Below are 24,980 nucleotides of genomic sequence, written 5' to 3' on the forward strand. Positions count from 1 at the left end.
AAAGTTATATTAAAGAGCCCTACTGTTTTTAGCTATATGCAATAAAAATACAAAGGAGCTTCAACCCAAACAAGAGAAAAGAATCCAATCACAGTGGCCCCAATAAAGAAAATAAAAAAAGGGTTTCACTATGATCATAATGAGCATCTGCCCTTCAAGGATATTATAAATTTGTAGCTAGCATCAAGAAAAATAATACTAGTTTAAACTTAATATTGTCGCGACACGGACAGTAAATTAAATTAATTTTTTTTTGTATTAGCAGCAAAAATATTCCCTTCATTTATCATTGCTTCCAATTTGTATCTATGTTAATTAACAAGCGCGAGCATTTTTTGCAATCGTATTATATGTTAAAATAATTATAGAATTCTTATTCTATTCGTTTATTATGGAGAAGACAGGTTTAGTGCAAGGAAAAATAGTAATTAAAAATTCTCAGGTCAGCTCTAAGGACCACTTCCCTTAAGTCTTTTTAACTCAAGTTAGATCTGCTCTCCCCAACAATTATTATCAGTCCTGCTTAACCAATCTGCACATCTGCAATTTGCATTATTAGCAGAAGCATCTATTCATGAAAATGTTAGGAGGCGGGAATGTATTTCTAAAATATCTGTGGGAGGGGGAGAATTTGAGATATTTTTTTATTTTCCTTTTTTCAATGGAAATATCAAAAAAGGGGTATATCTGAAATGTAGGAGTGGGTTACCCCCCTCCCCCATTAGGGCTACTGAACACTAGATACATTCATCTTGATTATTATTGTTAGCAACACTAGTATTATCATTGTTCATGGAGCCTGGTGAAAGTGTTTTGGTTTCGACAGCCGCTTGTCTAGAGTTGAAGCTAATTCCGAAGCTGTACCAAAAAGTACAGCGAGAACTATAACTGATAAAACCTGTATTGAACTAGCTTGATGAGCTAGTTATTTTTATTTACTATGTTCATTTTAGTACTGACCCCTGCAAATGTCAGGTAGAACCTCGGACCAGGATATAACCGCTTAAATATGATGGCTTTACAAAGCACTGCCTATTAAGATGGCAAAGTTTTATATGAATAAACTTATTTAATCACTTACGAATATTCAGAAAAAAAGAGAATGTTGTTCACAAAATTACCATTGACTTTATCTTTTCACTTCTCCCAGATCTTCAATGTTATCTTCATCAATCTGTAAGAAAAGATGAGCTCAATTTAACAACAAATATATATTTTTCTGAAGCCAAAATTGCCCAAGTCTTCGTCACACAAAAGCCAAAAATGGAGAGCTGATAATCTAGAATCGATAACTGCTTAAACAAAGTAAACAGATTAAATTGTAAAAGTAGAATAGCCAAGGCACAGGGTGTTTTATCACAGTTGCGAAAGATTTGGAAGAATAGGAAGATAAGTCTGCGAACCAAGATTAGAAAACTGGAAGCTACAGTGATGACAGTGGTCAAGTATGATTCTAAATATGATTCTAAAATATGAATTCTAAAGTATGATTCTAAGTATATTCTAAGTATGATTCTAAAATATGATTCTGGAGTGCATTGGCACTCCAAAAAATTGAGGAGGATTTTCTACATATTTTCCAGAAAAACTGCCCAAGAATTGTTGCCACAAAAGAGAATTGAAATCGCGACAGAATTTCTTAATTCAACTGATATTTTTGATTTGCCACCCTATGACTCGAAACTATAGAATAAAACGATGATTATACCAATGCGTATTTTAGATATGCTATAGAGCAGAGGCATTGGAACATTCCTGCTTGGTGCTGAACTATATAACCAACGCAATTAAAGCAAAAACATGACGACTGGGGGAAAGCCAAAAAAGAAGTTTTTTTTAGTATCTATGACGGCATGCGATATTACAAATGATTTTGAATGAACCGGAACAGCTAAAGTAAAACGCATAGAAAAACTTTGGAGGTAATGATGCACGAAAATGAAGCGCAAACGAGATCTGCGGCAAGAAGACATGTGACAACCAGCATCAGAGCAAATACGTCGAATCGTAAATGGAATCTGCAGTTAGAAGAGATGCAACAGTGAGAATCACAACGAGTCCCAGAAGAAAACAGAACCTATAAAATAGATAATTCGTTGATGCATTAACAGAAAGTAGGAATCAATTTCACGCCAGAATTTCTTAACTAAATTGAAATAGCTTATTTGACACCTCATGCCTTAAAACTAAAGAATAACGAATATACACACTCCTTTTAAACGAGCAACTGTATATTTATTTATGCATGTATAATTTTATCTTGAAAACAATTTTGAATGCATCCGAACAGCTAAAGCAAAAGGCAAGGAAAATGTCTGATGTAATGATGCACAAAATGAAGCGCAAACAAGATGTGCGGCTAGATGACATGCAACATAAAGCATCCCCACGAATCTTAAAGAAAATAATGGAAAATAAAATCTGCGGTTAGTAGAAAAGTGACAAGGACGATCAGGCCGGATCATAAATGAAATCTGCGGTTAAAAGAGAAGCAACAGCGAGAATCACAACGAGTCCGAGAAGAAAATAAATCTTTCAAAGTTTAAATTATGAAGCTACCTCCAGTCCCCTTATCAGTGGTATGCACTCCTCTGACCCTAAAATACATTTTTCTTACATTCCCCTCTAATTACTATTAGCACTTGGTTCCAACCATGCTTATTTTTTTTATTATTGACTTGTACCTCTTTACAGGGGACACCCTACATAGTCCAAAAAACATTCGGAGGTTATACTTGGGCTGTTGATGTTACCGTGAATGTCCAAAATCCAGCTAATGTCGGTATTCACCGGTGAATGTCTGGAATTCCTTTTTTCTGCTTGGATTCAATTAGCTTTGGGAGTCAGCTTTTTCAACTTTATGCAAGCTATGATGGTAAGAGAAGATATTTATTTGTCTTTGGGTTGGACCCTTTTTGGGTTACATTAGGGTCCGAGGAAATAAATGATAATAATAGAAAATATTATATATATTTTTTAAAGTGTTTTTCTTTTTTTTTTTTCGGGTTTTGTCCGGCATGCAGTAATGCATTGGATTGTGTTTTTTTAAATGAGATGTTTGTTTATTTATTTATTGTAACCCGTTTGTAAATAAAAAAAAAAAAAATAAAAATAAAAAAAGTTAAAGTTAGGTTATGTTAGTTTAAATTGGGTTCAATTAGGTTAATTTGATTATAAATATCTGAAATGGTTTACAAAACTAAACCAATCTAACATAACCTAACCTGTCAACATTAAACCTAGCATTAAACTGAAAAAGTTGACTGGTAAGGCTGACTAAATTCAAGGAGAAAAAAAGGTAATTCAGACATTCACCGGTGAATGTCAGACATTCACCAATTTCGCACATTCACGGTAACATTGACACAGATATTTTATTTACAAAACATTGATAGATTGGGTGCAACATTACCTCATTGACCCAAAGATTAATTATTTATTAGTGACAACATTAAACGAATTGTAAAATATCTCAAACTATAATGACCCATTCTAATGCCTGATAAATATAATTAATATCAGCTAGGAATTACAGTTCGGCTCTACAGGCAAATCACTCCAAGATTCCAAGGTTCTGTGTACTAAAATTAAAATTAAAGGAGATGCATCACTGCTAGTCATACAAAACAGTAACTCAGTTTTTAAAAAAGAGGGGCTCAAAACATTCGATCAAGGGTTTATGCCCAAGGTGATTCCAACGGTGTGCGTTTTATTTTATTCGCCATTACTTTCGAGTGCTCTCAACTTTTTTTTTTCAAAATTTTCAAGAAATGCGTGTTCGCGATTATCTTTTACTATTTATATAAAACTATAGAATAGATATCTTTCTTGAACCACCTTTTTATTTACAGTTTTTTCTTTAAACACGTTTTTTAACTATTAGTTACTATGTGTTGTAAATTGTTCTTTACTAGGTTGTAGCTAGTGGTGCAACTATAATTTCTACTTTTCGTTTTTTATACCCAATAATATTCACATTTTTCGACACTTGTTTGCTGTTCTGACGAATGTTCCCCTAGAAAAAAATATAAATATTGGGTGCGTGCCTATTATCATAAGAATGGAATTTTGCGACCCTAAACTTTAACATAATTTCAACGTATCGATAAAATACTAACCTCAGACCATTTTTCAGGTAATATGTCAAACAAGTCGTCCTTAACATCACCTTGGATTACTATCTCATCATCCCCAGTAACTGAAGAACCACAGGCAAATTTGGTGCCAAAGAATTTTGCAGCTACTTTAAGATCAATGCCTACAAATATTCATAGGGATTAGAAAAAACTACTTTTAACATGAGGTTATTACCTAATACCTTCAAAAAAGGAGTTCTTAAATTACGGATTCACTGACGCAAATAAATCAGTTAAGCTGACAACCCAAAAATTTTATCAAAGCAAACGCTATAGCCCTTTTAAAAAACTGAGTTTCCTTGGAGGGGACAGATTTTAACATATGGGGGGACATTTATTCCTCGTCCGGTTACATCAACGACAAAAAACCCGATGATGGTCACTGAATTGGGGATTAATTCCAAAATAATCAGCTAGTGATGCTTATTTCATCTAGGGACAATTTGATCCTGACCCAAGCGCATCCATAAACTTGTACTTTTCTATTACCCCCTATTAAATAATACAGCACATCTATACTGAGGTAGTGACCAGAGAAAGTGACCTAACATCGAGCTGCCATAGGACAGCTCAAGTTCCTATATAGAATAAAACCAGCAAGATATATGATATGTTAAGATTAAAAATTGCTGAAAAGGCAATTTATGTCAATAGGAGAAATTGGCAAAAAGAACAGCTATGCGGAGAAGCCTAACAATAAACTTTTTATGCTTTCTGAGAAAGATTAAATATGTTGCTTGAAAAGTTTAGGTTTAAAGGAAGTTTAGAAATGGAATCAGAAAGGTCTGGGATCCGAACTGGGTCTCAGAGCAAAATAGGACGGGAAAGTGACGAGCTGAGACCCAAGTTTCTCTCCGAGGAAAAAAAACAATACCATTTGATGTTTACGTGGTCTCAGACCCCATTGGCTGAGCATGACAATAAGCAAAAACGTAGGACAATGAAAAAGTAGCAGAGGCCCCGGCCGATTTATTTGTATTTCTTATTTGTTTTCACTGGCTGTGAATTCACCTTGTTTTTTTCGTTGTCCTTAGTTTCTGCTTTTTGCCATTTAACAAAGCCATAAAGTCAACAATAAAAACTATATAGAAAATTACGTGTTTTTTGTTTGTTTTACTTTGCTTTAATTTGGGCCGGGTATACAAGAGACACTTTTATAAAAAGAGCAACAGATACATTCTAGCATACTAGTCTATATTCTACATTCTAACCTAGCTCTAACTATAGGTAATATAAAAACCAATAGAAACAGCTTAAAAACGTCTGATAGCTTTAAAATATTTCTGGCTGAATAAAAGTATTAAACATTAATTGAAACCCAAATTTTAATGAATTATGCATAAAATACGTTACTCTTTGGAAAAGGCAAAAAAAGGTGATCTCAGGTCAGCATTGACAAGTTGCTTAATTATATCTTCTTGATACGAGAATCGGGTCTTGCTAAAGATTAAGACAACATAAGATCATGTTATCAATGCACTCCCCCCTCCACCTGGCCAAAATTCAACTTGATTTAATTAAAGGGGGCTGTTGGAGAAGAAGAGCAGACTGGGACATGTTTGATCCAGAAACGATAGACGAAAAGCACATCTATGAATAACCAGTGCCACCTGGCAATCACACAGGCTGTAGTTTTGGCTGCCCGGATTCTGAATAACATTGTCCTGAAATATATATTATAGTTTTTTTTTGTTTTTTTTAGCGTAGACAGTTTAGAGCATACCATACGACTTAAGCCCAGTTATGACAGTAAGTTTTTTCCTTCCTCTCATGGACAATGATACACAAATTTTTTTGGGTCCCTCTTCCTTCTTCTTAGGTTTGACCAATCCCTTTCCTCCACGCTTTTGGTGCTTCTTATCATCTTCAGCTTCTGCATTGGGATCTAAACAAAAAAAAATAGAATATTTCATCAAACTTTCGACTCTCTTCAAAGAACACGGAAAGAGAAAGAAAAAATTTGTGTGTGTGTGTGAGAGAGAGAGAGAGAGAGAGAGAGAGAGAGAGAGAGAGAGAGAGAGAGAGAGAGAGAGAGAGAGAGAGAGCGAGATAGCGGAGAGAGAGAGAGAGAGGGAGAAAGAGAGAGAGAGAGAGAGAGAGGGAGAGGGAGAGAGAGAGAGGGAGAGAGAGAGAGAGAGAGAGAAAGAGTTGGACAACAAGCATAAAAAAAGACAAAACCACAATGTATAATCCTTTTTGAGGCACGAGGAAAATATATTTTGACCCTGCCCCAAAGACAAAATTTTAAATAAGAACGATTTGGAAGAATATATTTGAATTAAGCATGCAATATGGATGCTAAGGGATAGCTCCCCTCTTATTGTAGAAATGTAGAACTTTGTAGCTAAAAATAAAAGATCAGATTCATATGCTTACACGCAAAAAGACAGAATAAGAGGGAGGGGTGAGGGGGGGGGGGGGTATGCATCCAGAGCAACGCCAAGGATCAGCTTTAAACGGCATGGTTTTAGTTTCTTATGCAAAAAATCCTCATATACCGGTATGTTCGTCCCAATAGATGTAATACCTACTGTTTTAAGTTAATAGCAGCAAACAAATCACAAACCATAATATATACTATACCATTCAAAGGAAAAATTTAGCTTATCTTCCTTTCACTCTATCACCTGGGTAAAATTTTAATCTGAAGCCTCGGTATAGCCTATACAATGAATTACTACTGTTCAAAGCAGTCCAAGACCGAAGCATCCGTTACACAGCAATCTACACATAATTCGGTCCAATAAAGACCCATTGATGATGTTTTGGTCAAAGCCACTCTTGTATGACTATGTGCAATGCTTCACACAATGAGAAGCTTCTGAACTTTCGATCATAATTGACTCTCAAAGTCATACGAATCGTTAACTTTGTCTTGGGTAGATTTAAAAGACTAAGACACCATTTTCACACAAATGTGCCAAAAATTCACAGATTTCGGCTAAACCAAATTAAATTTTGTCCTAAATTTTAAAGCGTCTAATTGTCGAATAAAATTTCTTTGAGATGTATTTTAGAATTTATATAATGCAAACTTACCGATCAATTTGAATATTTGCGCAATGACAAAATAATCTTTTTGAAGTCTTGGATATATGTAATACAAATACACAAGTGAATCGTTCAAAGATAATTGCATTTCTTATATTTACACGTTGTTCAACTTAGCATAAAAAAAATCTAATTTTTTACGCAAAAACTGTAGAGGATAAAAATAATCTTACGAAGTGAATGAAATATCCAAGATACAATAAGTTCGTTGACTAGTGTTATAACCGAAAGCATTTCTTTGCTGTTTTCATCTGTAATGAGAAATGGTGCGCAGAAAATCTCAACCATTTCATGCTTTTTCCTAGAGCAAGTTAGTAGCATTTTAATGCGCTATAAGGCGTCACCGATAACAAGTTAATCCTGGGTAAGTTCCCCAGCAATGATAAGTTATTTCCTTCGACAGAGTAGGCGCTCAATATCTCCCCCACCCTGAGCACACGTCCCTGGGAGCCTGGTTGTCTTCCTAGAGTGCATATCACCTTCAAAATAAATCTCTAATTTCCGTCAATACATTTTTAAAACTAATGGGAGGCCAATTATCTACGTTGTAGTTTAGTATATTCTATACTTTACCTATTGCAAATCTTTCAGCAAATGTATCTGGCAAAGCTTTCTCTAGCCAAGCCTTGCATTTCTCAAAATCTGGATAAAACTCGCAGTACTAGAAAAAAATAATCAAATTAAACATTATTAAAGTCCAAGGATCGGACTTATGGAACTAATGGTCATAAAACTAAAGAGAATCTAATTCGATCCTAAATGAAAAATTATAGCGCCATTTCTAAGGGCATAAAACCAATCATGATGATCTTTAACGTTCTAAGTGCCCCTGGCACCCCTAGTACCTCTGCTATCAAGTCATTATAGCACTTCTTTTTTACTAGAAAGGGTATTTAAAGTTATCTAAGTTTTCTGGTTATCAAGCTGAGGCTATTATTGCAATATGGACTTCAAAGATCCATATAAATGGTGTATGGGTGTTACAAATGGTAGAATATCATATCTTGTTGAAATCAGTCACGAAAGTTTCCATTTTGTCCAATTTGAGGGTCTTAAGTAGAGCTCTGTGGCACATACCTTTCCATCTTTCATCTCTCTCTCGGCCCCTCATTTGAATATTTAGACATGTTGTACGTCTTTAGTTCATGCTCCTTCACAGCTTATTTAGGAAATAGTCGTTGCCAAGGCTAAGGGACCCTACCGGAGAAAGAAGGAGGTCACCGAAAGATATAATCAAGCGGAAGTTGAATCTGGAGAAGAATACCCCTCCAATGTCCAATATAACAATGCCTCCAACTTCTCTTGATTCGAGAGTGTCAAAATGTACAAGCGAATATACGAGGTGCTACCTAACATTAACTATTCCCTAAACATTCTGGAGGGAAATGTATGACTACGAAAAAAACTCGCATTTGTGTATATAATTGTTTAAGCCCTTAACAAGGAACAGAAGAATAAATTAACTCTGCAAAAATAAAGTCTAGATCATGCAGTCACAAAGAGGCATGATGTGTTTAATATAGGTACCATTTCATTCGAAGTTAGGCAAACATAATCTTACTGCCACCGTCACAAAAGGCTTATCAATTTATTGTGTAGGCAATCTGTTAACGCAAACAATCCCAAACACTTTTTAATGATTAAATATTAAAACACGTTAGGTACATATTTCACAAATGGTGTTTGATTTCTACCAAAATTGATTTCTAGAATTTCTCAGCTTTCGGATTACAAATCTGAAGTTAATATTGTATGACTGGCATCCAAGATTAAAATATAAAATTCATAAATAATGAACATGGGAAATTTTGTTGAAAACAGAGGAATGCAAGGACTTTCAATCTGTATGCTTGAAAGCTTTAGGGTGCCCCGAAACTCGCAGCTTCTCCCCTTACCCCCTATGTTCATGTAGAAATTTTGCGCCTATTTCTATCTATGGTAATTCCAAGACTATTTGAGAATGGTCCAGAAATGATTAAATGCTATTAATCAAAATCATTGAGATTACAAAAAGAATGACCGAAATCAAAACACACTAAGAACATTTTTCACAAGTGGCACTTATTTCCACTGAAGCAGGTAACTCAGAATTTTTTTCAGCTTGCTGATTACAAATCTAAGACTAATATTGCATTACAGATACCTAAAACTTACTTATAAAGCACAAATTTTGCAAAATGGGGACATGCTACACCTGGTTGAAACCTAGGTCATGCATTGATTTTAAACTGTTTGATTAGACTAAAGTGGGGCTTCACGGTCTGTCATTTTCAATTTGAGCTATTCATTTCTATTTTAGTTAAGCATAAGTGACACTGTAGCCTTCCAGGAGCTTTGAGGGGGAGCAACATCAAACTTATATTGTAGAAATATCATGACACAAATCATTTTTGACAAATAAATTAGTCCATTGCTTTCGCACATGTTTCCTCCTTCAAAACTAATCCTTCTCGATATCAACAAAACCAACTGGCCAGACAAAACCTAGTTAAAGCTGTCTATTTAGTTTCCAGTAAAGTGCAAACGAGACTTTAGCCTTATGGAGGGCTTCAGATGCAATAATTTTCCCGTTACCTGAGGTAATTTATGTTCATTTTAAATCTAGCTACATTATTCATCGTGATTTATGCGCTTTAATTTGTTCTTTAATTCTCACGGGAAAATTTTGCTTTCTTTAAATTTAAAAACAAATACCAAATGTCAGCAGCTAAATGATATAGTCGGGGAGCCAAAGTTGAAAAAGTCGTCAAATAACGATTTGTAAAAAACATTTTGGTACATGAGTTCTGACTTTTGGAAACAATGTTTTTGAACATGCTGATTCCATTTATTTCGGGAATTGCGACCACCAAAGTGCGCTTCATAGTTTAACATGAGGTCAAAGTTTCGACTCAATCATCTATGGTAAAAATTTTAAAACTTAACTTGTTTATTGTTAAGTAGATGACACTGCATCGTTCTCGTGGCTTTGTTATGGTTATGTTTACTGCCATCTGCCTTGCTGGTGCAAATTGATGGTTAAAAGGCTAATTCTCTATTATCTGATCCTCAAATGTTTGTTTTTATTAGTATTTCACTTTTTATTGTTTCGCCTCGTCTTTCAGGAATCCTTGGTATATAAATTTATAATGCATAGGCTAAAAGTCTTACCAGTTTTGGGGTCAAAGGATAGTTCGAGGCTTACTTAAGTGGTTTAAAAGTAGGGTAAAGGTGCAGATTAGTTCCTCCTTATAAAAGCAACTTATTTCTTACTTTTATTCAGTAATTTATTGGTGTGTCAACGGGTGGGTTTTTACGATGTGATTTGCTATTTTTTGTGCTAGCGTAGGTGGTACTGGTTTTTTTCAAGCATAGTCAATCGAAGGTGGTACACTCTGACAATACTTGGCTGTCGTCTCTTTCCTCTTTTGTGTGTCAAGAATCTCACTATTTACCATTGCTCTTCAAGTCACTAACTTTATAGCGCATCCAGACTATCCGCTCTCTGGAAAAATGGGATGGAAATCCGGAAAAAGGAATAGCCCTCCAGACTTAGCGGTTTTAAAAAAATATCGGTACAAGTTTATCAGCCATCCTTATCAAATCTGTTTTTCTGTGCCACAACCTATAGAAAACAATTTTAGAGCCTCAGTTAGACTATTTAACTTTTTTCTATTTTAAACCACATCAGACAACTATTTTTATTTATCACTTATCATGTTTAATCGTCTCCTTCTTCTGGCATTTTTTTCCAGAAAAGCTGTCCACACTACAGTCTTCCATCCCATTTTTCCATTTTCGGACCCTCTGATCCTTCCTGCCCAGAAAACGGAAAAAGGGGATGGAAGACCTGTCTACATTTCCAGATTTCCGTCCCATTTTTCCAGAAAGCGGATAGTCTGGACGTGCTATTAGGTGGCATAAAAAACTTTTAGGCTAGGTTGTAGAAGGTTTGGTGGTACCTTCTTTTTGGCCAATACTATGCTGCAATGCCCAATACTATGCCACAAAGTTGTAAAATTGTTCAATGGAGCATTATTATTATTATTTAGGGCGGACTCAAATGGGTTGAGACTTAGGCCTCCAATGCCCATTGCCTCCACAATGGAGCATTAAGAATTGTCATTTTCAATCTTTTTATGGACCAAGACTTAATTTGATTATGATTTACATAGGTGAAAAAATTGAAATTTCGCACTACGAAGGGTATTTTTACGTCAATTTTGGACGTATTAGCCCGGCTGGAGGGGGGGGGCCGGTAAGTAATTTCGGGGTTTAAGATTTTTTTTTAAACAGGTCTTTACACGGCTTATATGCTCATCGTATATAATATAATAGTCTGTAGATACTGGAAATGGATCGGTTATATATCATGAAGAAATTCTTGAATTTTTTTTCTAAGGTTACCATTAGTACCATACTAAATTTCTTCTCTATTTTGCAGAATAGCATGGAATCATTTGCCAGAAAAAAATTCGATGCTCTATATAGCCCCCCACAAAAAAAAATTTACTATGCAAAGTGTTTAATCTGCCAAACCGATGGAAAAGGACAGCTTCACACTGTTAGTGATATAAAACGTGTCCGAGAACTTCTATTGACCAGATGCAAGTGCAATGCTAAGTACCATGCTCTAAGAAAGGACTGTCAGCAACCAAACTTCTTACAAAAAAGGCTTGTTTGGCATAGAACTTGTAGACAAAAATTTTTGTCTTGTGATCTCCATGGAGGTCTTCAGGAAGCAAATATGCCAGCTACACCTGCAAGACTCACTAGAACATTGGCAACAGAAGTGAGTTTCTCATATGCTGACTGTTGCATCATTTGTGGCAAAAAGGGAAGTACCAAGCCTAAAAGTGAGAATCTTCTGGCAATTAAAACGATAGAAAGGCAACAGAAGTTATTACAGCATGCTGAAAGACTTTTACGAGAAATGCCTGCTGTGTTTGCAAGGTCCAAAGACAAAAATTCGATTCAGTTGAGTGCAAAATACCACCAAAATGCATGCTGAGCTTCTTTAAAAAGAAGACTGAGGAAGAGACTAACTTTTCTGCCAGAGAGGCTGTTACAAAAAGTGTGGTGGATGAAATTGAAACTCGTCTTAAGGAAGGAAGAATATACTCGCTTAGTGAGCTAAGGCAGAAATTAAGCAGTGGACTAGCTAGTTCAGGTCTGGAAATAAAGGCCCATGATGTTAGGATACTGAAAAAGCAATTGAGTGTGAAGTATGGCAAAGCATTAGAAGTGAGCTCTAGTAAAAAGGCAGACCAGTGCTTTTACTATTTGAAGCATAAAGTATCTGTTGGAGCCCTGAGCCGTCAGGTTTCAAAGTTTGTCAAAGAAGCAGATGATTCAGTTGTGCTCGTAGAGAGTCCTACCTTAGATACAGACTGTGAAACAAACGAATCTGGCAGAGAGAGTGACAGTGAATCATTTGACATTATACAGTGACGCTTTCGGGGTTATTCCTCTGACAAATTCATTGTCGCAGTGGCCGATTTCTATAAACCGTATTGCAGTTCATTGCAAGTGTAGAAATATGTGTATTGGAAAGTGCTCCTGTGCTGGAATCCGCAAGTGCGACTTGCTTTGTGCTTGTGCTGGGTCATGCGATCTTTCTGAAAGTGACGACGAGTTTGACTAAATAATAACTTAAAAAACATTGCTAAACATATTTAAATTATGTATATTCGACCAATCGTATTTTAATAAAATTTTAAAAAGCAAAAGCTTGTAAAATCATTTTGAAGCATTTTGAAGCTGTTTTGCTTGAAGCAGTTTTTTTTTTTTTTTTTTTTTTTTTTTTTTTTTACTGATGTGGTAAATTAACGATCGCCTAATGTTTTGGCTAGGTATAAAAAAGACAACTACAATATTCTAGTAGAAAGCTGGACTTAGTCTGAGTGAAATAGAAAAATCAACGAACTTAGTTGCAAAAAACCACCAAGCGCCCCTTTGGCGCTTATATTCCCGAGATATTCGTAATCAGCATGGTCGATTTAGTCTAAAACCTCTCTCAAATCACTTGTCCCCCTCAGATTGCTATTTTGTCAGATTTTCAACTTTGGCTCCCCGACTAATAGCCAATTCCCAAACTAGACATCCCATAGCATCATTTGGCTGTATCAACAGTTTTGAAACGCATTTTTGCAACAATTTTGCCTTTAAAAATTAGCAATAAAATCGTTGATACTACTAGTGTTTTGCCATGAGTAAATGTTTCGAAAGTACAGATCTAAAAAGTAAACTTTTAGTGCATATTAAAATATCAAAGGCTTCCCCTGAACTACTGTTTTTGCATTTTTAAACATCCCAATATGCCAATGTGACACTAAACTGAGTTAAGCTATTTATACTTGCTGACAGAAACAAATATTTCAAAACAAAACCAAGTTTCAAGAGCTTCTCAGCAGATAATGCCTACAACAGATAATAGCAAAATTCAAAAAATAACCAAAGAAAACGCAGAGGAACTGTAATGTGAAGTTTTAAATAAATAAATAAAACAAACATTGCTGTAGCGACAAATGAACTTCACAGTGTTTTAAAAATGCAATAGGATAGAAGAAAATTGCACCGCATTTAATAGGTTTAGTCACATGTTTATTTTTCAGAACTAGTAGTTTTTCTTAATCCCGGAGGTTTTGAAGCAGATTTTAAGTATATTTCGAATTTAATCAAACTAGCAATAATTCCCAGAAAACTCATGTCAAGAGTTGACTTGTACATGTAAATAAGTTGTTTTTTTTTGCAGAGGGAGCAAATTTTCCACAACAAGAAATAACTTCCAATTAAGTAAGAAGATTATGGGGAAAATCGTAAGATTTCAGGTGGAGTGGGTCCATGTCCCGCCCCCTCCCACATATTTCCCTTGTTTAGAGATTAAAAAAACACATAACCACCATAAATCCTTGCAATTAGGGGGAAGGCATCAAACAAAAGACAAAAATATAAGCTTCTTTTATCTTGCAGATACCTGTTCTGTTTCACCACTTGATTTCCCTTATATTCCTTGGTTGCTGTTCTTCCTAGTAACAACGATTTATAGCTGGTTGTTTTCAGCAATATAAGAATGGGTGCCTTCTTATATTAATGCTACTAATAAAAGCTCACCACGGCACCAAGCTGCCTGAGGCCAACACAGCTACTCACGCTCCTCCTCTGTCCCAATCTATTCAAAGTCCCCCTCTTTACATCCTCCCAAGAAGTTCCCATTTCCCTTAAATCTTTCCTTACGGCGTACTCCCACCCCATTCGGGGACGGCTTTCTTTTCATTTGGCCCTAGTCGGTTGGCCGACAAGCACAATCTGGCAATCTGTCATCCTTCATCCGCTGAACATATCCTAGTACCTCATCCTTTCTCTCCTTATAGCCCTAGAAAGCGGGATTGAACCACATTTTTCGTATAGCTTACCGTTTGAAATACAGTCAGTCAGTAGGGTACCCAAAACAATACGTAGGCACATTTCTATGGAAAACATATAGCAGATCCTCCTCCATTTTTCAGAGCGGCCATGCTTCCGAGTCATACTTGACCACTGTCATCACTGTAGCTTCCAATATAGTCAGGTAAAAATACCCCTTTGACAAGGCATTTGAGCAACAGAAAATATTTTGGCACCAAAATATTCAGAGAAATTTGCTCAATAACATATGTAAATTCGGCCAAAATCGGCTTTGAAAAAATACCTCTTTTTTCAGAGACAAAGGGGGCGGAAATCGCGAATCTAAATACCTTTAATATTTTCTGGATTAAAAGGTCGTTTCCTATGAATTCGAGTCCGGGGAGACCGAAAATGAAATCGGAATTGGAAAATCGTGATTTTCCACGATTGGAAAATCGTCAGTCAAACAGAAAAAGCAACAAAATGTCTCCACAAAAAACAGGTTTTTTTTAAAGTCTAAGAACTTGGACTATTAACAGTAGATCCACAAGGAGAAAGTATGTGTATAGGTGATTCTCTTTTATTGTCAAGTTGACTTTATCCAAAGGACGAATATTATTGAAATGGAAAATGACAGAGTTTAGTTCAAACCTAGAGTCACTTAAAACAAGTTTTAACAAAAATATTCCACCCAAAAGTTGTTATTTTTGGTAAAATTCAGTTCAAAGTATATATATAAAGTTTAATTACAATAAAAAGTGCACATTTAACACGCTTTGTTGATTCTATGTTTATTCATATTTGCTTACTTCAGTAGGAAGTCCACAGTTTCCACAATATATGATATGGATTGGGTATGTCACATCTGGCTTTGGTCCAATAGGGAGGCCACTTTCAGTAAAAGATCCTGCTGAGGCTTCAGGACTATTTGCAACTTCAGCCATATTTCCAATAGTCTAAAAGAGCTAAGCATAAGTAAACCCTTGGCTAAAGAGAAACATTGACAAAAGAAACTGCACTGAACTAGCTAAACTTGAACTTTACACAACATTATACATGGCTATATATTTTACTTGGACTGATCTCCCTGAGCAAGTGAACAAGAATATGTCAAGAACTGTGGACAATTCCCTTCGAAGACAATCAATATTAGCTATTACTTCTATATATTGAAGTGTGAACTAAGAAGATGTGAAAGGGATGTCATGGACAAAATTACTGAGGATTTGGTAGATGCAGCAAGATGGCGTAACAGTAGGATATTGTACGGGCATGTTAACAAATTGAGAGGAAGCAGTCAGTCAAACTTTTCACAGTTAAAGATAGGTTGGAAGCCGAAGAAGAAGAAATTCTTCTAGAAAATAAATAATACAAAAATTATCCTTTTTACTACCATTTTGAGGAGGATTACAATTATTATCCTTTTTTTTGGTCAAGTATCTTAGCTGATATATTTATTGTATTGATTTACCTGTTATTAATATTTTTGCCATTTTCCTTGACTAAATGTCAAAACCAGATCCACCTGGCCCCCACTTGGAAGGGGGCCAGTCTTGGGGAGATGCAATACTCTTCCCTAATCAAGTCCCAAATCCTGCATTGGAAATTGAAACTGAAACATCTGATGATAGCCAAAACAACACCCTGATCACAGTTCAGGAGAGACCAGAAACCAGCACAGTAGAAACTGAGTTCATCACTGTACAGAGAAAATCAAAAAGGAAGAAGCCATCTACTAGTCCTCTACAGGCTACAAACCATAGAGGCCATTACCAAACCACCCAACTACTCCTAATTTATAACCCAACCCAACAAACTACAGAGAAATACATCCATGATGGAACAGTTATAAGACTGATTCCAAAATCTCAGGAGACACTATTCTTACCTAAGAACATACAGCAGATAAGATTAATGCTCTTCAAGGCCCTAAGATGCAATTTCAGCATCAACATAGCTAGAGATGGCTCATTAGAAGTCCTGTTCCCAGAAGCCAACCATGCCAACACAGCTAAGCAACTAACAACTGTTGGAAGCATCCAGGTGACAACTGAAAAGTGGAAACCTCACCAAAAAGAAGAAACAACTGTAGTATACAATATATCACGTGAAATCCCTGAAGCTGAACTAAAAGAGGGTTTAATGACTGCCAATGGGGAAGACATTCCAGTTAAGGCTATCCACCTCCTAGGTAAACCAGGAATAAACACTCCACAAACACGTAGGACTGTACTTTTCATGTTGGATGGACACCCCCAGATCACCCAACAAATATTTCTATTTGGGCAGCCAAAGGCACATAAAGCATACAAGGACAAACCAATTCAGTGTAAAAAGTGCCATAGACTAGGCCATACCTACAAGCATTGCAAAACCACAATAAACAAATGCATAGTGTGCCAAGAAGAACATGAAAGCAATGACTGTAAAGCCCAACCTAAATGCATAAATTGCAATGGCCCCCATCATTCTAATAATAGAAGTCTATGTCCTAAGTACAGAGAGTGTCTTAACATAATTAGAATGGCAGAAATAAAAAATATACCAATCCCATTTGCTGCCCAACAAGTAAGTAAATACAACAAGCCAGCTATCCCCTCAGAAACAGTTCCCAACACACCCCTCTCCCCAACATACAGCATGCTTGAGACACCATGGACACCAAGAACATCTAGCACACCACAAAATCTCCAATACCTGCCAGATTCTCTTCCCTGTTCCCTGCCCCAGCAAGCAACAGTGACAGCAATTGTCAAGAAAGACCCACAAGCCTACCAGATATCAGGAAAAACTCCAGGCCATGAGCTCTAGTAGCATCAGCCACAAACCAGGCCACATAATCAAGGCCCATCAACACAGTCAAGGCAATCACCAACCTCATAGCCAACACCATGGCACGTGGTATCCTTTCCCAAGCTAAAATGCCCCAAGGACTTAAGGCAGTCATCATGAGAGAACTAGCCACAAAATACTTCTCTAAAAGCTTAGTAGAGACTGCAGAGCTTGATCTAATCACCATCCTAAATAACCATCAAGCTTACCACTATATGGCCAATGCATAAAGACCAAATCCACAACGAACCATTACAAAACCAGAGCAAAACAACACTAAGATTGTCCAATGGAACACATTCTCAATATCATTCAAAAGAAAAGCTAAACCAGCTGATCATGTATACTAAATTAAAACGTACAAATGTTATATGTCTCCAGCACACGCACATTAACCAACAAAGTACACTATGGGTAAAAAAATGCGAGATCTACAAGAAAGAAAGATCATCTGGCAGGAAAGGAGGGGGTGTAGCTATCCTTGTAAGGAAAGATGTTAAGAACAACTTCATAATACCAAAGGAATACCCTAATGAGGTTGATGTAGTTGGAGTAAAAATAAGTCTTAAAGATAGAGGAACACTAACAATATACTCCTTATACAATCACAATGGTAACCAAGAAGCTAAGGAATTCCTTGCAGAAATTGTACCTAAGATGATTCATCAGAAAATAATAATAGCAGGAGACTTCAATGCTCATAGCCCTACTTGGGGAGGAAAGAAAACCAACAAAGCAGGCCAATTTTTAGAAAACCTACTAAATAAATTCCCAGAAATGTCAATAGCCACACCATATGGTATGAATACCTATTACGACAGCAAAACTAACCTTTTCTCCACCATTGACCTACAACTAATGCCAAATAAACTATCTAAATACTCAAAAGTGAGTACAGTCCATAACCTAATAACAGACCACTATGCCATACTGGTAGAAATTGGTAGAACTGTTTATGAAGAAGAAGAGCACACACCAAAATTTAACCATAACAGGGCAAACTGGACTAAATTGAACCAAATTCTCAAAAATATTGATTACATGTCAATTCAAGAAAGCTAAGACACAAAATTATGTACCAGAAGACTAACTACTCATCTTAAAGAAGCTTCAATATTATCAAAACCTAGAACTACCAACAAACAATACATAAACAAATCATCAAGGAAGACATCAAAACCATAGTGGAATGACCAGTGTCAAGCCTCATTTACTGCAAAAAGAGATGCAGAAAAGAATTTTAGAAAAAACCCAAACCCTAAAACATACATCGAATTTAAACAAGCCTGCGCAGGACTCAGAAGAGACACGAGAAAGGCAAAAGCCCTGACATGGGCTTCCTACTTGGAAAAGATTGACAGATACACACCTGAATCAAAAATACACCAATTTTTAGACAGAATCATGAGAGCAGGAAAAATAAAGAATAACATTAAGCATCCCCTACTTGTATCTGGTATCTAACTTGAAGATGATAGCAAAAAAGCTGAAGCACTTGCTGACATCTACCAACAGAAGTTTTCCCACAAAGAAGAGTTAAATAAGCAAATGCACAATGAAAGATTAAATACAGCTTATGAGCTAACACAGCCCTTTAAAACAAATGAATTCCTGCAAGCAGTTAATAAAATGAATCAAAAAGCAAGCCCAGGTGAAGATGAAATCCATATCTCTGGGATATCAAATGCCCCAAGAAACTTCCAGAAGCTCTTATACATATATTTAACCTCTGCTACACACAAGCAGTATTCCCCCAGCAACGGAAACAAGCAATTACAACAACAGTGGCCAAACAAGGGAAACCCAAAGATGACCCACATTCATACAGACCAATTGTATGTTTACCAACCCTTAGTAAGTTGCTTGAGAGAATGCTCTACAACCGTGTCCAGTGGTATACAGAGACCAATAACATCCTTCCAAAATATAAAGCTGGATTCAGAGCTTACCATTCAACTATAGACATCATTTTGAAACTTGTGACAGATGCACAGAAAACTATGAACGAGGGATTAATAATGGGTGCTGTACTGATTGACTTAGAAGGAGCATATGAGAATGCACAAAAAGAAATACTAGGAGAAAGACTCTGTGCATTAGGCTTCCCCCAACCAATCAGAAAGCTGATTGGTAGCTTTCTAGATAATAGAACTTTTAAAGTTAAAGTAAATGGGAAACTATCATCCTCAAGACCTATTGAAAAGGGATTCCCACAGGGAGCTGTACTCAGCTGCTTATTATTCATATTGTATATGACAGCATTAAAAATTGACTCACCACATGGAATTTTTGCAGATGACATTGGAGCATGGGCAAAAGGGAAAACATTTGCTGAAGTTGCAAATAAACTCCAAACTATTTCTAATAACTTCCAGAACTTTTCTACCAACATGAAACTCCCCATATCAGTCCCCAAATCAGTGATCATATATTTCCATAATTCACGAAAAGTAGGATTACAACCACTTACCCTAGGAAATTCTACAATCCCAACTACCAGTACAACTAAATACTTTGGAATAATTCTAGACAACAGGCTTACCTTCAAACCTCACATTGACCATATCATACAATCGTGCATGAAAAAGATGAGAATTATTCAAAGACTATGTGGTAAAACCTGGGGAAGTATGGATAGATCCCTCCTCAAACTCTACACACAGTACATCAGACCAGTAATTGAGTATGGCCTGATTATCTTGCTCAAAACAGCTCTTCAATAAATTAGAATGTGTGCAAAATACAGCAATCCGCCTTGCCACAGGATGTAGAAAAACAACAAAGATTCAAAACCTTCTACAAGAAGCAGGGCTTCCACCTATTGAAAATAGATACAAACTTTTAATCATAAGATACCTGACAAAATTGGAAACAACCCCTCACCATTTCTTATTTCCAGAAGCCAGAGCTAGCCGACTTGAGCCAAAAAACCACCCGCTGATGTCAGCAATTATGGCCAGGACACAATACCCCATCAAACTAGACCATGTTAAACTAAAATAGCAAAAGAACCACCGTCGATATCAATAACTCCAGAGGTTAAACTAGAATTCCTCCCCCCAAAAAAGGAAAAAAATTGATTCCCAAACTGCAATCCAACATTTTGGACAGCTCCTAAAAAAGGAATATGATGTATATAACCAACTATATGTTGATGGATCATTAAGTGAAGATGGATGTGGAAGTGGGTGTTTTCTAAGAGAGCACAGCCTATGCATTATGGAAAAACATAAGGCAGGGACCAGCATACTAACAGCTGAAGTAGCTGCAATCAATTTGGGCTTAGAGACGCTAATTAAACTGAAATAGAGCAATAAATATATGGTAGTATTCTCTGACTCCAAATCTGCTCTCAATATCCTAACAAACCCTAACTTTGAAACACTGGACATAGACTTACATCAAACTAACGAAAACCTTAGCAGCCTTGGAAGATTAGGCTGTGATATTAAATTTCAATATATACCTAGTCATCTGGGTATAGAAGGAAATGCAAAAGCAGACAAGATAGCAAAGCAAGGAGCTAAAAGCCAAATGGAACCAGTGAAACCTCTAACTATAAGGGACATAACTAGATTGCGACTGAAAACACTACCCAAATCAAAACCATCAAATCTATCCCCCTTTCCAAACCAGGATGCAATCAGTCTGGTTTCATCGCCTGAGTACAAATACAGCTAACCTCAACCACCATTCTGTCTCATATAAAATTAAGCAGCCAAATGGAGAAGTTGCCAGTAGCCCATTTTGCAGGTACTGTAAGATCAAAGAAGAAACCCCTGAGCACATACTACTGAAATGTAAAATGCTGGAAAGAAAACAAGCGAATCTCCTCAATTTTAAAGTTCAACTAGGACTGAATTCAAACCCTCTGACAGATGTAAAAACTTTGACCCAATCTTCAAAAAGAGATTTTTTCATGCATGCTTTCAAACTGTTAATGGATCTAAACCTACAACACTATATATAGCAATCAATTTATGCTGACTTGGGTATACCCTACTACGATTATACCACATTTTCTTACCTAATTAGCAAATCTACATGTTTACATATTCATCCATATTTCGAATATTTATAAGCAGTGTTTACAATTATGCCGTTTACTATAATAGTAACGTAATTTTTGCGACTTGTGAATTTACATTCTGTTCAGCCGCAAGTGAAATGTCCCAAGAAGAAGGATATGAATTTATCCTGAGAAAAGAAGAAATATTCAAAGATTGGGATACATTGTCAACCCAACCCAGAAAGAAGAGGGGCAAATGATCTGATGTTCAGGACGCACGCCTCGATTCACTACAGTTCATTCAGGAGAAGCATCTCAATTAGTCATAAGAGAAATGTTAAAGAGAGATGGGCAGAACAACTCGAGAATGTATTAAACCATGCTGTACAAATTTTAAACAATTTAAAAGTAAAAGAAATATTGTAAGTATTGTAAGTAGGAGTTAGGAGCAGTACTAAAAGGATTGACAAATAAAATAATAAAGCCTAAGGTGCTGACAGCATGATAAATGAGTTTTTGAGGTATGGTGGTCGCACTGTTAGAGATACGTTACCAAAGATTATGAAGTTAAAAGACAAAAGTGCCTAGTTTGGATTTGTTTTTTTTTTTAATTAAACTACTTTATAAGAAAGGTGATAAGAGTGAGTGTAGTAATTACAGAGGAATTAGTTTGAATTCTGAGAAAAAGCAAATTACTTAGCATGATGATACTTATTACACTAAGATATAGGTTTACCTGTAGATAAAGTAGTAAGAGAAGAACAGTGTGAATTCAGGAAGGGAAGAAGATGCATCAGCTTAATTTTCACTCTTAGATTAATAGTTAAGAAGTGTTGAGTCATCAGACCCTTTCAGTCCTCAGTTTCATTGATTACAAACAGGCATTTTATTCAGCTAATAGGAAAGCCAAGCTTTAGTGAGGGTCCTATTCATGTATGGTACAGGCCTACCTTATTAATACATGGAAGTAAATAGTGTTATGTACAAGAATAGTATTACTGCAGTTAAGGCAGGAAGTGAGGTTAGTGGATGGATTGGTGTGGAATCAGGGTCGTGTCCAATTGATTAATTTGATTGATTTTTTTCTAAAGAACACAGAGAAGACTATGGGAGAATATGGTATCAAAAGGAATATGTAAAACTTCATTGAGATTCAGCAAATGAGTTATGTGTCCAAGATAAAAATATTAGCGAAATAAATGAATTCTTAGAGCTTGCAAATTTTGAGAGCAAGAATGGGTTTGAAAATTAATGATAAGAAGAGTATCTCCCAAGTGGGCAGCTTCACTTACCTGGGTAGAAATGTTAGTGAAGATGCTGGGACGCAGTGACAATGTGAAAAGTAGAGTAGTCAAGGAGCAGTATGTTTTTATTTACAATTGAAAAAAATTTGGTTGAATAAGAGAATAAGTCTGTGAACTAAGATTTTGGAAGCTATGGTAATGATAGTAGTCAAGTAGAGCTCTGAAAATGGGTACTTCAAAAGGCCAAGAAAGATATGCTTGATGTTTCAAGATGAATTGTCAAGCATAAATTTAGGCAGGTGGTTTGATTCAAATTTTTAGGGCTATAATGAAAAAAAGGCTAAGATGGCCTCAAGCAGCTTGGTGCTACAGTGAGCTATTAGTAGTACTTTGACATCTATTCGATGTGCTCTATAAGAAGAGAAAAAAAAATATATAAAACCTATGAAATACAACTTGAAACTTAAAAGTCTAGTATAAAAATTAACAAAAGGCCAAAATGGCACTCACAACAATTCATAATGAGTTAGCTAAGAATAGAACAAGCTTCTATGAAGCAAAATTAAGGCATTTGTATTATTTCAAGCCAAGACCTTTTAAGCAAAAACTCCTTTTTATGGTTGCTTTTTTTCTCTCTTTTCTTGTTGATCACTTTATCAGAGGCAATGCTATAGTGTTGCCTTTAGTAAAGTTTCAATTCAGTTTCAGTTATCGTTATTTAAAAACAAAATACATAACTTACATAACATTCCTGCCAGGAAAACACAAAAAATATGTGTGGCTATGGCAGGACATTAACTAATATTAGTTAAAAACAAACAAAAACAACAAATTAACTGAACATATCAAGAACAAAAAAAAAGGAGAAAAGTAAACCAGTAAATAAATAAACCTATTGTTTCAACTTTAAAGGTAAAAAAAGAAGAAGAAGAGAGAAAGTAATAGGGAACAAGAAAAAAAGGGAGAAAAAACAAACTGGAGGAGGACAGCACTAAACACTTTTTCTGTAATGACCCTTTGCTGCTCGGTTAAAGGATATAATATTGTTTGAATTCCAGATGTCTAAAGGGAGTGAATTCCAAATAGTCAGTGCAAAAAATCTAATTAAAAAAGAAGCTCTTTAAATGAGATAGCCATTTTGTTAAAAATAGTTCAAAGGTCATATAACAAAAATTCAGGTGTCAATTAAACCCCCCAGGGCCCGGGGGCAGGCATTGTAAGTTATGCCATGGGGGCATATATGGTTCTTATGAAAGCAATGCTTGTATAAACGTCAGAGAGGGCGCAATTGAATGGAAATTGAAATCTCTGTTCAATTTTTAAGAGTCAAAAGAGATCCGAGAGCAACTAGCCCAACCCCCTAGCCCATCCAATAAAAATTTTGAGATAGTCATTTTTTTTAAATAGTTCAAACATCAGAAAACAAGAACGCCGGGGATTGACACAGCACCCAAGACCCCAGACGGAAGTGTTTTAAGTTATGCCCCAAAGGCGTAGGAGATTTTTCTGTAAGGGGTGGTTGTATAAACTTCAAAGGTGGCTCATTTGATTGGACATTGAAAGTATTAGTTACCTTTTTATGAGTCAAAAGTTAATGGATGGCATCTGTTCTTCCCTGACACAAACACCCTTTTTTCCACAAATGTATCAACTAAAAATTTTGAGATAGTCACTTTGTTTGAAAAAGTCCAACGATAAGATAACAAAAACTTCGTTGTTAACATACCCCCCCCAGAGCCATGGGAAGGGTTGTAACTTATACTGTGGGGGCATATAAGCTTTTTATGGAAGATGTGGTTGTATAAATTTTTGAGGGGACTCAAATGGTTAGAAATTGAAAGTTCTAATTCACCTTTTAAGAGTCCAAAGTGATACAATGGCGACTAGCCCCCTCTCTATCCCAACCTTCTTTTCCCCAAATGCATCCAATCAAATTTCTATATAGCCATTTTGTTCCAAAATAGACCAAAGATAATATAACAGAAACTCCAGGGATAGAACAGCCCCTCCCCTCGCCAAGAATCCAGGGGCATGTTGTAAAATGTGCCCTGGGGGTATATCAGGTTTTTATGGAAGGGATGGTCATATAAACTTCAAAGAGGGCTTATTCGATTGTAAATAAGATTTTCTAGTGTCCTTGTCAAGAGTCAAGTGATTGGAGGACAACTAGCCCCCCCCCCCAGATCCTTTTCCCCCAAATGCATCCAATCAAAATTTGGAGATAGCCATTTTGTTCAAAATAATTCAAAGACCAAATAACTATGCTTCCAGGGTTGACCCCCCCCCCAGCCCAGGGAAATGGCTCTGAGCTATTACCTTAAATTACCTTAAATTACATTGTCC

At 36.1% G+C, this 24,980-nt stretch overlaps 1 protein-coding gene across 6 annotated transcripts in view; it reads right to left on the reverse strand.

Moving 5' to 3' along the window:
• Positions 1-1,049: 1,049 nt before the first annotated feature.
• The window catches only part of DENR (density-regulated protein), a 31,474-nt gene continuing 7,543 nt past the window's right edge, over positions 1,050-24,980 (reverse strand). For all 6 annotated transcript variants that reach the window (XM_089096212.1, XM_089096207.1, XM_089096211.1 and 3 more), the window contains 5 exons: positions 15,362-15,508; positions 7,761-7,848; positions 5,860-6,021; positions 4,119-4,258; positions 1,050-1,174 (listed from right to left, as the gene is read on the reverse strand). In XM_089096212.1, the coding sequence (XP_088952338.1) occupies positions 1,130-1,174; positions 4,119-4,258; positions 5,860-6,021; positions 7,761-7,848; positions 15,362-15,496 (570 nt within the window). In that variant the 5' untranslated portion in view covers positions 15,497-15,508 and the 3' untranslated portion in view covers positions 1,050-1,129. The remainder of the gene's footprint in view (positions 1,175-4,118; positions 4,259-5,859; positions 6,022-7,760; positions 7,849-15,361; positions 15,509-24,980) is intronic.

The sequence above is a fragment of the Artemia sp. Qi Xiang Cuo genome, chromosome 10 (genome assembly GCF_049724085.1).
Source record: "Artemia sp. Qi Xiang Cuo chromosome 10, ASM4972408v1, whole genome shotgun sequence".
In the NCBI taxonomy this organism is placed as follows: Eukaryota; Metazoa; Arthropoda; class Branchiopoda; order Anostraca; family Artemiidae; genus Artemia; species Artemia sp. Qi Xiang Cuo.